Source organism: Hippoglossus stenolepis, chromosome 7 (genome assembly GCF_022539355.2).
Source record: "Hippoglossus stenolepis isolate QCI-W04-F060 chromosome 7, HSTE1.2, whole genome shotgun sequence".
Taxonomy (NCBI): Eukaryota; Metazoa; Chordata; class Actinopteri; order Pleuronectiformes; family Pleuronectidae; genus Hippoglossus; species Hippoglossus stenolepis.
In genome coordinates, this window is record NC_061489.1 from 24,658,797 (window position 1) to 24,671,385 (window position 12,589).

Consider the following 12,589-nt stretch of genomic DNA (forward strand, 5'->3'; position numbering starts at 1 on the left):
TCAAAGCTCCCTCCAGATGTCAAATTCATCACACACTCTCTAAGACTAAGTCCAGCCACCTCATTTCAGCGCCTTGTGACCACAGGTAAAGGTCGGAACGCCCCAATTACTGCCGACGCCGCACCAACCTGCCTTTTCCATCTCGTGCTCCATCGTCCCTTCACTTGTGCACGAGACCACATGGACATTATCACAGATTGTGAAGTGTGTGTGTGAGTAATTCATGGATATTCATGGGTATTTATGGACCTGATATCTATGAGAGTGTACATTATGGATTTGAGGGGACTGTTGAGCCTTGACCGAGGTTTGTCTGAGTTCCAGTTCCTTCACTTTAAACTCGTGGTTTGTTATGTATTCTTGTTTTCAACGGGCCTGTAGTCACTGTACTCTACTCACGGCCTTCGTTAGTCACATATCCCAGCTACGATATGTGTTGTGACTTTATTTACCTTCTCGTTTCTTAGATATCGTTTGGCCGTGTCCATCTTCATGCTGCGCATTTTCACTTGTTGTTTTTCTTGCGCTCAACACCACTTGAGGTCATAACTGTAGTAATTATACATTCTCCATCCGAATGTTGATACTCGCGACTTTTTATTTCCGCTCGTAAATTTTTTCGCTCGCCATGTTCTGGTGCTAAAAAGTGTCAGGTGTGTTTATGCAGCCCCCCCACTTGGCTATGTTCTTATTTATATTCTGTTTTTCTTTGCAGTGTCTTGTTCCCACCCGCTGCCACAACGGGCTAATTTCCTCTCTGGAGTCATTTTAAAGTTTGGTGTTGTCTTATCTTACAAGGACAACAGGACCTCACATTCAGCGCTGGGGCCGCTGCAGTATATCACTCTGCATACAGTGTACATACCCAACGGGGTGAGCTGCGTGCAGTCAGACAGCATGACGTGCAGTTGTGGCTGCGGAGGGAAGTGCAATGCGGTGACCGGTGGAGCATAAAGGCCACTGTTGTATCCAGAGCTTCACGTTGTGGCACCCTAATTACCGGGAGCACAGGAGGCGAGCGAGGGCCTGCAGCCCCGAGCCCTGCACGTGCCCGTCCTCATGTCGTAACCCCATTAACGTGGCGTCACTGACCGAAATCCTCTGCCTCCTCCTGTCACTATGTGTTAGGAGCTGTGACTAAGGGCTCGTCTCAGTGGAGATCACTTTTACTAATGCTTACAACAAAGGATACAGCCATTTCCCCTTTATTAATTATTTAGCCAGGTTGGTTTATTATAATTCATGGCCTACTATAGAAAGCAGTAAAATAATCAAATAAAAAATACCCCTCAGTGTCTATGTGGGTTTGTTGGTCTCTGTTTAGCTGCTTTCAGACTTGACACTGAAGTCTGGACATTTTCCTCAAATGGTCCAGAGAAGCTGTGTGTGAGAATACACATGTTCAAGAGAGACTTTCCTGCCGGTCCCATTGCACATGTCCAGAAAATGTCCCAGCGAGTGGGCGTGTTAATGACAGATCCTGTCTCCTGCACCCTGGAACCAAAAGAACCAGGCGACGTTTGCAATACGAGGAGCTGGGTGTCGCCAAGAATCCAACTATCTGCTGAATGAATCCATCAAGGATCAATGTTCACTGACTATTTGCGACTATTAAGGTTTTTCACTTGAGCAGCTCTCTGTACATTTTGTGCTCCGTCATGAAAACCTCTCTCTTGGACTCGGTACCAGACGGACTCCTGGGCTCGTCTTGAGTCAGCAGGTTTTTCAGTCCGTCTCCGAACTGAGAGGTTCTTGATGAGTGCTGCTTTTTAAATTATTATTTTTTTTATTCGTTTGCTTTGCCATTTTGACGACTGGCACTTTGCCACGACCAGGAACTCTGAGCTCGCCGGCATCACCAGAGCGGCCCGCTGCAATGCATCAGCTCTGCCCCCTCCGTGCATTTAAGTGATTGCTGACATAATTTATGAAGGGGAATGAAAAATAAGGTCTGCGTGGCAATAAAATTTTAAATAAAGGACAGATATCTATAATTTATTTGGCCCGCATGCAATTCAGCACTCTTTACCACTGAACCCCCCCCCGGCCCAAACACACAGACACATCTCATTTCTGTACATTTGCAGTTTTCTCCTTCCTCCTCGTTTTCCTTCCCAGAAGTGCAAGGGGCCCATCTGAAGGGGGGGGGTGTAGGTTGCCTCTTGGGGGTTGAGGGGTATCAAGGTGGTGCTGGAGGGGGTCGGAGCTGGACGTTTGGCTCGGCTCTAGGAATGCCTTCCCGTTGACAAACAAACCCGCTCTCTCGCTCTCGCCCTGTTTGCCTTTGTGGCTTGATGTTTTTTTTCGGGGCAAACACTCAGCGGGAAACACTGGCTTGTTGATCGCTTCCACAGACCCGCTCATAAACCCGGCTGAGCATGAATGTGGGGGCCTGTGTGCGTGTGTGTGCGCACTTCGTTTGTGTACTTCAGAGCAGCTCCGGACATCCAACCCCCCCTCTCTCTTTTTAACAAACCCGAGGGGTGTTTTGGAAGTAAACAACCAAATAATTATTAACTGTTGAATCATGACATTGAGGCCAACGGGTCTCGTCAGTCGAGTTTCAACCTAAATAAGAAATTACAGTTTGATTATGCTGCAGTGTTTGTCTCTTCCTGTTTGTGGATGTTGCTCGGAAACATCCCGAAATCACATTGTTCAACATGTGGCACCCCTCTCTCTCTCTCTCTCTCTCTCTCTCTCTCTCTCTCTCTCTCTCTCTCTCTCACTCTGGTCCTCTGCTCGCTCGCCCTCGCTCCGTTTGTAAACAGGGAAGCGGGATGCATGGCTTCATTGTTTTCCGTCATTATTACTGACAGGCCTAAATTACTTGAATGATGGGAAGCCCTCATACAAAATTAACCCGGCCCTGTGTGTTTACCCGGCTTAAATCATGTTGCTCACTGGCTTGAAACAGAAGAAGAAGAGGGGGGGGAACGAAGGGCCTCACATCCTGACATCTGCAAAGCACCTGTCCCGAGCTGCTCGCTGGGCCAGAGCAACATTCAAACATCCATCTCCCCTCATTTCACTCTCTAGCCTTGAAAAACACCATGACTGTCGAACGCTTTAACCTCAGCTCTGCGCTTTCCCCCGTTCCCACAAAGATGACGTCATGCTGTTGATCATTTTCATGCAAAAAGGGTTTTTTTGTGCACTGAAAGAAGATTATTCACCAAACAGAATTATTTAAATCGATAAAAACATGTATTAAGTTTGTACAACTTATGGCCTCAGGGGTCAGTTACCAGGTTATAAGAGGATCTCGTGGTGTTTTAGTGATCGATGGAAAGGTTATTTAGTTTCTTTAGGTTGTTTATGGATCTTTTAGTAGGTTTGAATGGACATTAATGATGTTCTGCAGATAGTTGAGTCATCATTAAGAAGGTTCTGAGATTGTAGTGGTCAGTGACGAGGTTTCTAGAGGCCTTTCTGGAGGTTCTGATGGTCATTGAGAAGGTTCCACGGGTCCTTTAGTAGGTTTAAGGAGACTTGGGGGTTGTAGTGGTCCTCAAAGAGGTCCCAGAAGTCCTTCAGAGGGTTTCTTGTGAGCTTTCCGGAGGTTCAGGTGGTCATTCAGGAGGTTCTAGTAGTATTTCAGGAGGTTCCTACTGAGCCTTAGGTGGTTAAACACCTATGAGAGATTTCTTGGTGATGAGTTAGACAGAGTTTCCTTCCACCTCATCATCAAAACACCAAATGGGGGAATTTCCTAAAGGAAGAAGTGTGTTTATCGCTCCAACAGAGTTTAATAGACTTGAGGAATTTATCACGATGAGCTGTGAAGATGTGGAGCTTTGTAGAACATCGCTATGAACACACTTTGGTTTTGTTTCCTTCAACTTGCCCCCAGTCTTCAGTTGTTAACTGTTTTCCGTCACACTGAGTGTTTCCTACCAGCTTGCATGTGCCACACGGTGCAGCTGCGACTGTCAGCGCTTCAGGCCAGTGAACAATTCCCTTGGACCCACATTGCTCGTCGTGCACACTTTCCCTGTTCAATACTCCACGGCTCCGCTGCATTACATGACTGCGTGTCCCGCTAACCTCGGACGTTATCAGTGCTCATGCTAACGGTTTCCTGCGAGGAAGGTGTGCGAGTTCCCCCGGCTCCGAACAAAGCCGTGCTTCTAGAAAAAGAGGAGGGTGGCACCGCTGGGAAAAGGTGCCTGGCCTCCATCAGCCATCGCCGCTGATTCGGAAGTGAGTCACTCCTCTGGCGTGTGCAGAATCTCTCCCCAAAGGTCACCTGCAGCGCTCCGCCATGTCAGCCTGTTGCATAATTCTATCAGTGCTGCAGTGTCGAGGCTGCAGGAGGACTACTGTATTTACACTGTAGACACGGCAGATCAGTAATGTTGGTTAAACAGACATTTCTCATTAAAGGAGCAGCTCTGGAGGCAGAAATAATCCTATTAGTTCAGTACAAACTTAAAGGGCAGAGCCAGGAAACCATATTTTTCCATCAAGTATTGTTGCATTGCAGGCAAACATAAATCTAAAACTCTCTTAAACATGCAGTCCAGCTGATTTTATAATGTCCTCCCACATTTAAAACATTCATGTTCCTCGTTAGTTTGCAAGTTAAATAACTAATAAGCAAACTGAACTATTAATGTGGTCTCCGGAGCCTCGGAGCCAAACCCAAATTTTAACTTAATCTTTTCCTAAAATTGCCCATTTAGTGTTTTGCAACTCTGTCAGTTCTTCTCAAGCTGTAAACAGAGCAACATTTCACTGGGGATTGAAGTTTTTAAGACCTTGTTAGACCTTTTTTATACGATGCACTTAGAGATTTTCTTAACTTGTTCAAAGCATCCAGAAGGATTTTTACATTTTCCTCCTCAAACTCAGATTTGTAAACATCTATCACTGTTCACTATCTTTACGTGGCCAACGGGACATAAGTCTGGAAATGGTCATTAAAATCTGTGTTTTCTTCCTATCACCTGAGAACAAGCTGCTTTCAGACATGCACTGAACTCCGGAGATTCTCTGTATTTTCCCCCGGATGAGGTTTATGTGTGAGTGAGAGGCTCCGGATTATCTGTGTGTCTTTCTCCGCCCGGCCCCCCCCCGGGTATAAAGTCAGCAGGAAATGGGGGGGAATCCGACATGAGAACACAGCAAAAGTGGTGACACACGCTTAGACGACGCAGACGAAGATGTTTCCGTTTCAGAAGCTGATTCAGTCTCAAGAAAAGATCATATGACGACTTGTTCCCACTGAAACTGTGACACTGACTGTCACTGTGGATTTTCTGCCTCACGGGGCTCGTTGGCACAGATCTCAGTGGATGCAGAGATTAAATACAGTTTTTATCTCTGCCACAATGACTTTTAATGTGCAGATATTTCTTTGAATGACTGCTTCATGTGACCTCCACAGTCTGCCACAGAAGTCGGTCAGCAGCCTCTGACTGTGGCGGCCTCACGTGCCTCTGTGTGGCGTTCACTGGCTGACAGCTGAATGTCTGTGTCTGTTTCCTGTCCCAGATAACAGCAGTATGCAGAGAGGCCGCCCTCACGGCCCTACAGGAGGACATCAAAGCCCAGCACATCGAGGCCAGACACTTTGAAAGTGCCCTGAACGCTGTGAAGCCTCGGATCCCCGACTCTCTCATCCAGTCGTATATCAGCTATCAGCAGCGGCACAGCGGCCTGGGCTTCTTCTGACCACGCCGCCAAGGACACATTCAAAACCAAGGAATTTAGCTTTTCTTTGTAGTTTTATTGTTATTTAAAAAAAATAAAATACAGGTTTAAATCTGCCTCAATCTGCTGGAGAAGTTACTGATAAACATCCAGCTGAATATTGGCCGATGTGGATTTTGGCGAACGGAAGGATTTCTGTTTTGCAGCTTATTCGCCAACTTAATATGTTTAAGTTTTGTATTTTATAGCTGCAACATAAAAGTGGTAACTGCTTTTTGAGTCCACAAATACAAAATGTAGTTTCCTGAGATAACATGTTTGCTGTTATTGACAACGTAAGTTTCAAACAGCTCCGAAGGACAGTGTTGTTATATTTTTTTCTTATTTTTGATCATTTAAAAATGTTAATAATGTAATAAATGCATTATTTATGTTTGGTCTAAAGTTGTCTTGTCTTTTCCTCATCATAAAAAGGAACATTTCAGGACAAAGTAAATAAGTTAATAAGCATTTCTGATGCTAAGTTTACAGCAGAATAAAAACTGCAAAATACTCCTTTGATAGGATTTTAAATTCTCTCCACCCATTGGTCCGTTTTAACTCAGGTTTCAGCTTCACACCCGAACAGAATCTGTCTGAGCTGCATGTTTTCATTTAAGTATTGTGTGTCTTTTGAAAAACATCTGAATGGAATCTTGCATTAAACTGCACAATACTTTCAAAAAGAAAGACCAGGCCTGTATATGAACATTTAAAAATCCATAAATTAATAAATAAAACTGATTGATGTGGAGAGAAAGAATCCTCTCGTCAGAATATCTTCCATTGTTGGAGTTAAATGTTGGATTAGATTTGTGTGTGAGGACCTGAGGACCCTTCACGGACCTCTGGAGGTTCCTAAACCCTCAGTGTGTGTGGAGCTGCTGTTCTCCATCCGCGGGGAGAAAAACAGCCGCGGCTGGTACATTCATCACATCCATGGAAAATCAGCTAATTGCTGTAATCGTGAGATTTCCGTCCGCACTTCCGACCACTAAGAGCCGGGGTCCGGGCGGCCATCTGTCGGCCTGCGCGGGACCGAGCATCAGGGAGAAGCTGCACTTTAACTTCCACATTTACCAGGAGAGAAAAAAACACTAGAACGGCTCCTGCGCCACGGAGCCACTTTATCACTGCGCTCACTCTCCCTGCGCCTTTTACGCATTCTTCCTTTACGCATGTGCTGACCCGAGATGGCACCGAGGGTCATTCATCTATTGATTTTTCCATTTGAATGGGATAAATTGACTTTGTATTGAACTTCCTTTTCTCATGGATCCGGATGTAGCGCATCCGCCACACCAATCAAACCAGACAGTCAGGAACAGAGGGGGGGAGGGAGGTGAGGGAGAGAGAGAGGGGGAGGGGAGGGGGAGTCTTTCCCCTGGCTGCAGGGCTGCGTTTTTCTTAAGGTGGTCCGGGATTTTTTTTTAAACGCACAAAAAAAAAGAAATCCCCCCCCACCTCCCACAGCCCGGACCCATGAGAAGTCATCAGATGTTGTGTGAGTGGACGGATCAGAGCTGCAGACTCATCACCACCGAGGTTTGGTTCCTCCGGTGTCACGCGTAAATGTGCGTAATGGGAACATTCCAGAGAGGAGGGAAGACATCCTGTTGATGTTTTACTCCCTCACTTCCCTGAAATCACACAGGCAAACTTGACCTAAATTCACTTATCATTTCCTATCAATGTGAGTGTAAGTGTCTGTTATGCAGAGTTATTAAAACTGAAGGTTGTATTAAAGGACCTGGTTCTGTTCACGACTCCTCGCTTCACTCAGATTGTTTTAATTAATCCCAGATTTCTTGTTTCTTTCTTTAGTCAATACAACTTTTGTCATCTGAAGAACAAGATGTTTTCAAAACGTCTTTTACTCAATTTTGGTTCATTTAAGTTCATTAAATTATCTGTAACTCTCATGATAGTTTTTGAGTTTAACTTCTATTAATCACAGATGATTATTCCAGCACAAGATCAGAGTCTATTCACTTCTTCATGTTATATTCATGGTATAACAGGGCTTATAATAACTTATCTGTTATATGAACAAATGACCTTTCCAGTTTATATCTCACATTTTTACTCAAATCTAAGTAGGTGTTTTGTTCCCTGGAGGTTCGGCCTCGTCACGCACCAGTAAGAATGCTAACAAATGACGCGCTTATGACAAATACTTTGAGTCACACTGAACTTTATTCACATCATTATTCATAACCCACAGGAACGGAAACTAGCTGTGTGTGTGTGTGCGTGTGTTTCTTCTTCTTCTTCTTCTTCCTCCTCCTCCTCCTCCTCCTCCTCCTCCCTGAGCCCCTCATCGTGGAATAAAAGAAAAACCAAACGCCGTTCCACCTTAACTCGCGCGCACATCTCTATCGCCCGGCCTTCTACATCTGCCCAATGAATCAGGAGCGGATGCGATGTATCCTTTTTCAGTGGAGTGAATGGGCCAATGGGAGTTGGCTTGTGGAGCAAACACTGAGCCCTGCGCTTCCATTCATTCAGTGCTGAACAGGCCCGCGGAGCAGCAGAGCGCGCGCCGCCGTCCCAGACCCGACGACGCGGTTTCTTTTTTTATACATGCACAAGAAAGCGCCTGGTTCCCCGCAACGATAAGACCGAACCAGAGCCCAGATCCGATCACCTCCCTGCAGACGCACCGAACAGGAGAAACGCTTGGATTTTAACCCCCGAATCCTCCTTTTTGGTTTGAATTCTCCCACAACGGGACTTTGCAGAACTGGGGCTGTCTCGCTCAGAGATCGGCCTCCCACCACCACCCCACCACCCCCATCGCTCTCTCTCTCTCTCTCTCTCTCTCCCCAAGTGCGCAGCAGTTCCCCGGGTGCCTGTCCTCCCTCCACCGGGAGCTCCATCGTGGATTTACTGTGTTTTTTTTTACCCCCTGGAACCGATGCATGCGTAACCCGCGCTGAACTTTTCTTCAACGCCACCGAGAGGAGGGAATAATAACGCACAGGGATACAGTCGCGCTTGGATTAACAGGACTGTGAATGTTATGCATTAGCCCTCACACTTTACGCGTGGACATTGCCCCTTCCCTCTGGATGGAGTTCTAGGCTTATCTCTGGTTGATGGATTCGACGTTATGGATGGTTGCATATAGGTACGCATCACATTTACTCTCTCACTCTTTACTTTACGCATTTTGTTCTTGTTTCACTGTGTGTGGGGGGGGTTATTGCGCGATAGCAGCGAACGCAACGATCGTAATTATGTTTGCGTCGCTGTAGCCGAAATAAGACGTGAAGTTGCGGCTGGTGCACGAAGCTGAAGACGTGCCGTGCCGTGCCGTGCCGTGCTGTGCGCGTTTGGCACGGAAACCCTTCCCCGCAGCGGGTGAGATTCATGGCGATCGGTGGATGAAGTTGATAGATTTCCATGCCCCGTGTCCTTCTGCGGCTGTGCCTGTAACAAACACCCCTCCCCCCGCGGCGGTTGTTTTCATTCATAAGTTTTTCCTCCGTCTGTTTGGACGCGTCCTCTGAATGTCTCCTCTCGTTGTGTGTTTTTTTTTTTTAATGGGATCTTTTTTATTCCTGCGCACGACGCCTGCTCCTTTTCACTGGTGCGCACTTTGACGCGCGGAGCTTTTGATGAATATCAGGAGTTTTGTGCGTAAAGAGCCGAAGCAGCAGGAATCGATCGTTTTTGGCTTTGACTCTGATGCAGGTTTGATTCGAGTTCATCCAAACTTTATTAGTTTTTTGGCCTCGTGTACTTCGACGTTGCTCTGAAACATCCCCGAGGACTTCAACCCAAATTCCCAATAGTGTTCATGGCATTAAAAAAAAACACACGTATGATAAATAATTTCCTTTTTAAATTAACTCTTAAATAGAAGCAGGTGAAGTTTTTAATCTGACAACTTTGAAGTTCAGTCTTCACTCTTCTGTATTTTGGTCGGAACTTGTTTTGACCTTAAAAGTTTTTTTTTCGCTCCTCTACTTTTGTCCCCGTTTCCCTGAAACCCTTTCTGGTGTAGTAATAGAATACTAAGTGAGGCCGCTCATTTAGTTCCCTTGGATCGTGTCCTCATTTCGTCGCCGCGGTGCATTTAAATGTTAACTAGTCATACAAATGTAAATGAGCAGGGGAAGTATTCGCAGGGCTCCACTGAAGTTTGGATGTGTGCGTATTGGAGAGGAAGCGACAACAAGTCTCGTTAATAGTCAACTTTTTTTCCACCAGGTTGCTTCAGTTAACGAAAGTGACAGATTGTCATGTTTACAGGATCTGAACACAAAGTCTGGATCAACTTTGAAAACAAATTAGACAACTCGTGTAGTTATTATTATATTACTTTAAAACATAATCCACATGGACTGATCCTGCAGAATCGTTCTTCCCTTCCTCAGGAACAGTGTTAATGATGTGATATAAGCTGGTTTTCACTGGTCTGTGTGGGAACCATGTTCACCCTCTTCCATCAGGACACACTGTGTTTTCCTGTTGTGCCATGTTTTGGCTCTTTCTGATGATGTCCCCTCCCTCCTTGCCTCTCCTTTGTCTCCCCCCCCCCTGGCCTCCCTTCCTCCCCTGGCAGGTTTTCGATGCATGCCAAGTCTACGGTGAATGTCGGAAGTGGTGATCCCCCCAGATGGAGCTCCAAAGTCAACATGGCCCCGGCGGTTCATTAGTGGTGATCCAGCAGCCTTCCCTAGAGAGCCGGCAGAGGTCGGATTACGAGCGGGAGCTCCAGCATGCCGCCATTCTCTCCCTGGACCAAATCAAGGCCATCCGCTCCAACAACGAGTACACCGAGGGGCCCTCGGTGGTACGGAGGCCCCCTGCGCCCCGCATGCCCCCCAGGCCTCAGGACAAGCAGGAGAGAACTCACGAGGTCATCCTCGTTAATGTGAACAACAATTATGAGCACCGGCCATCAGGTCACCACCATCACGTCGGGGGCGGCGTGGTGGTTGTGGCCGGGGGACAGCAGTACGGCGGGTCCCGGGCCCCAGGACTCAGCCGCTCCACTAGCACAGGAAGTGCTGCCAGTTCAGGGAGCAACAGCAGCGCCTCCTCTGAGCAGGGACTCTTGGCACGCTCACCCCCCACCAGGTCCAGCACGAGCTTACCGCACCACCTTCGAGCGGAGCGGCCTGTTAGGACTCAGCCCAAGGCCCCTTTGCAGCCCCAGCAGGGACCTCACTTCCACCAGCCTCCACTAGAGGCTCCACTCAAGCCCCAGGGCAAAGGGAAATCAGACTTCACCGGCAGTGGCAACGGGGTGGTGGCTGCTGCCGGCCACCAATTCATCTGTGAGCGCTGTGGGAAGTGCAAGTGCAGTGACTGCACGGCTCCCAGGAGCCTGCCCTCGTGCCTGGCGTGTAACGGCCAGTGCCTCTGCTCACCCGAGAGCGCGCTGGAGCACGGCACCTGCATGTGCCTGGTTAAGGGCATCTTCTACCACTGCTCCAATGACGATGAGGGGGACTCGTGTGCGGACCACCCCTGCTCGCTGTCACGCTCCCACTGCTGCTCTCGTTTCCTGTGCATGGGATTAATGTCGGTACTCTTCCCCTGTCTGCTATGCTACCTGCCTGTCAAGGGGTGTCTGAAGGCGTGCCAGGGCTGCCACGACCGGGTGAACAGGCCCGGCTGTCGCTGCAAGAACTCCAACACTGTGTATTGCAAACTGGAGAGCTGGGACCGACAGACCCAGGAGAAACCCTCCTGATCGCCCCTGTGTGTTTGTGACTGCGTGTGCGCGGGAGACTTGGCGTGGATCTAATGATGACAATGATAATGACGATGATAGTCACAAATTAATGTTTATCAAACATTCTTAGCACCTCCTCCTCCTCGCTGCAGAGCCGTAAGGAGCTGAGCAACGGAGTAACGAAAACCACTCAATTATTTTTATTTTCTCTGGATCAGGACCATGTTTTTACAGACCAGTGTTTGCCTTAACTGTTTCTATGTCTATCCTCGGCTCCTCATTAACACTACTTTTTATTTTTATATATATATATATATATGAGAAAAAGGTTTTCTTCCGTTTTTAGGTCGGTGGTTTCCCCTGGGTCTGTGTGGCCCGGCGGGAAACTGCCTCTCACCAAATCTGTGAAGGACGATCTTCTGTAGGGCAAATATGTAGCTGTTACCTGGTTTTCATAGCGAGCAGGTATGTTTGAATTATTGGTTGCTACCACACAGAAAAACAAACCCCCGGTGGTTCCTCTGCTCATGTTGCATAAACGAAAGCACATCCATCTCAAAGTATTTCCTCCCACTTGGATATGTTTCTCTCCTTCCAACCCGTCGTCGGAAACTCTTCACACACACATTCTGTGGCATTCTCCCATGTTCTTCATTTTTTTTTTGTTTTATTTTTATTTTTGTGTACATTGTATGCTCAAAAATCCATAAGAGGAATTCTGGCTATTTTTTTGAAAAAAAAAGAAAAATGTCTGTTAAAACCATTTTTTTGTTGTAAAAAATATTTATTATGTGAAGCTCTATTATTTTATGATATTTATTGCAAGAGACAGTCTTAAATTTACTCATGTCTGAATATAACAAAATATCAAATACTTACTGAAAAATTAAAGGGTGGCACAAAAGAAAACTATGTTAACTTTAATGCAGAAAATATATTAATTAATGAAACAATAGCACTGTCTGGCGTCTTGATTGATCAACTGAGTGGGGGGGGTTCTTCTGCTTTTCTTGGGTTTGGGTTCATGTGCGTTTGTGTGTGTCTGTGTGTGTGCGTTTGTGTGTGTGTGTGTGTGTGTGTGTGTGTGTGTGTGTGTGTGTGTGTCTGTGTGTGTGTGTGTGTGTTCATGCTGCAGAAACGGCTCCAAATGTCACTGTTTACATTCTCGGAGGGTTCCATCGCTGCGATTCTCCCCGGTAACCTTGA

The 12,589-nt window shown here is 46.7% G+C and overlaps 2 protein-coding genes across 2 annotated transcripts in view; both read left to right on the plus strand.

Moving 5' to 3' along the window:
• Nucleotides 1–6,088, plus strand: part of spata5 (spermatogenesis associated 5) — a 97,645-nt gene extending 91,557 nt beyond the window's left edge. The window contains exon 18 of the mRNA XM_035161052.2: nt 5,497–6,088. Within this exon, the coding sequence (XP_035016943.2) occupies nt 5,497–5,676 (180 nt within the window). The 3' untranslated portion in view covers nt 5,677–6,088. The remainder of the gene's footprint in view (nt 1–5,496) is intronic.
• Nucleotides 6,089–8,050: 1,962 nt separating this feature from the next.
• Nucleotides 8,051–12,336, plus strand: spry1 (sprouty homolog 1, antagonist of FGF signaling (Drosophila)). The gene is made up of 2 exons (XM_035161677.2): nt 8,051–8,824; nt 10,265–12,336. Exon 2 carries the CDS (start codon nt 10,319–10,321, stop codon nt 11,399–11,401), a length of 1,083 nt encoding a protein of 360 aa, XP_035017568.1. The 5' UTR covers nt 8,051–8,824; nt 10,265–10,318; the 3' UTR covers nt 11,402–12,336.
• The last annotated feature ends 253 nt before the right edge of the window (nt 12,337–12,589 follow it).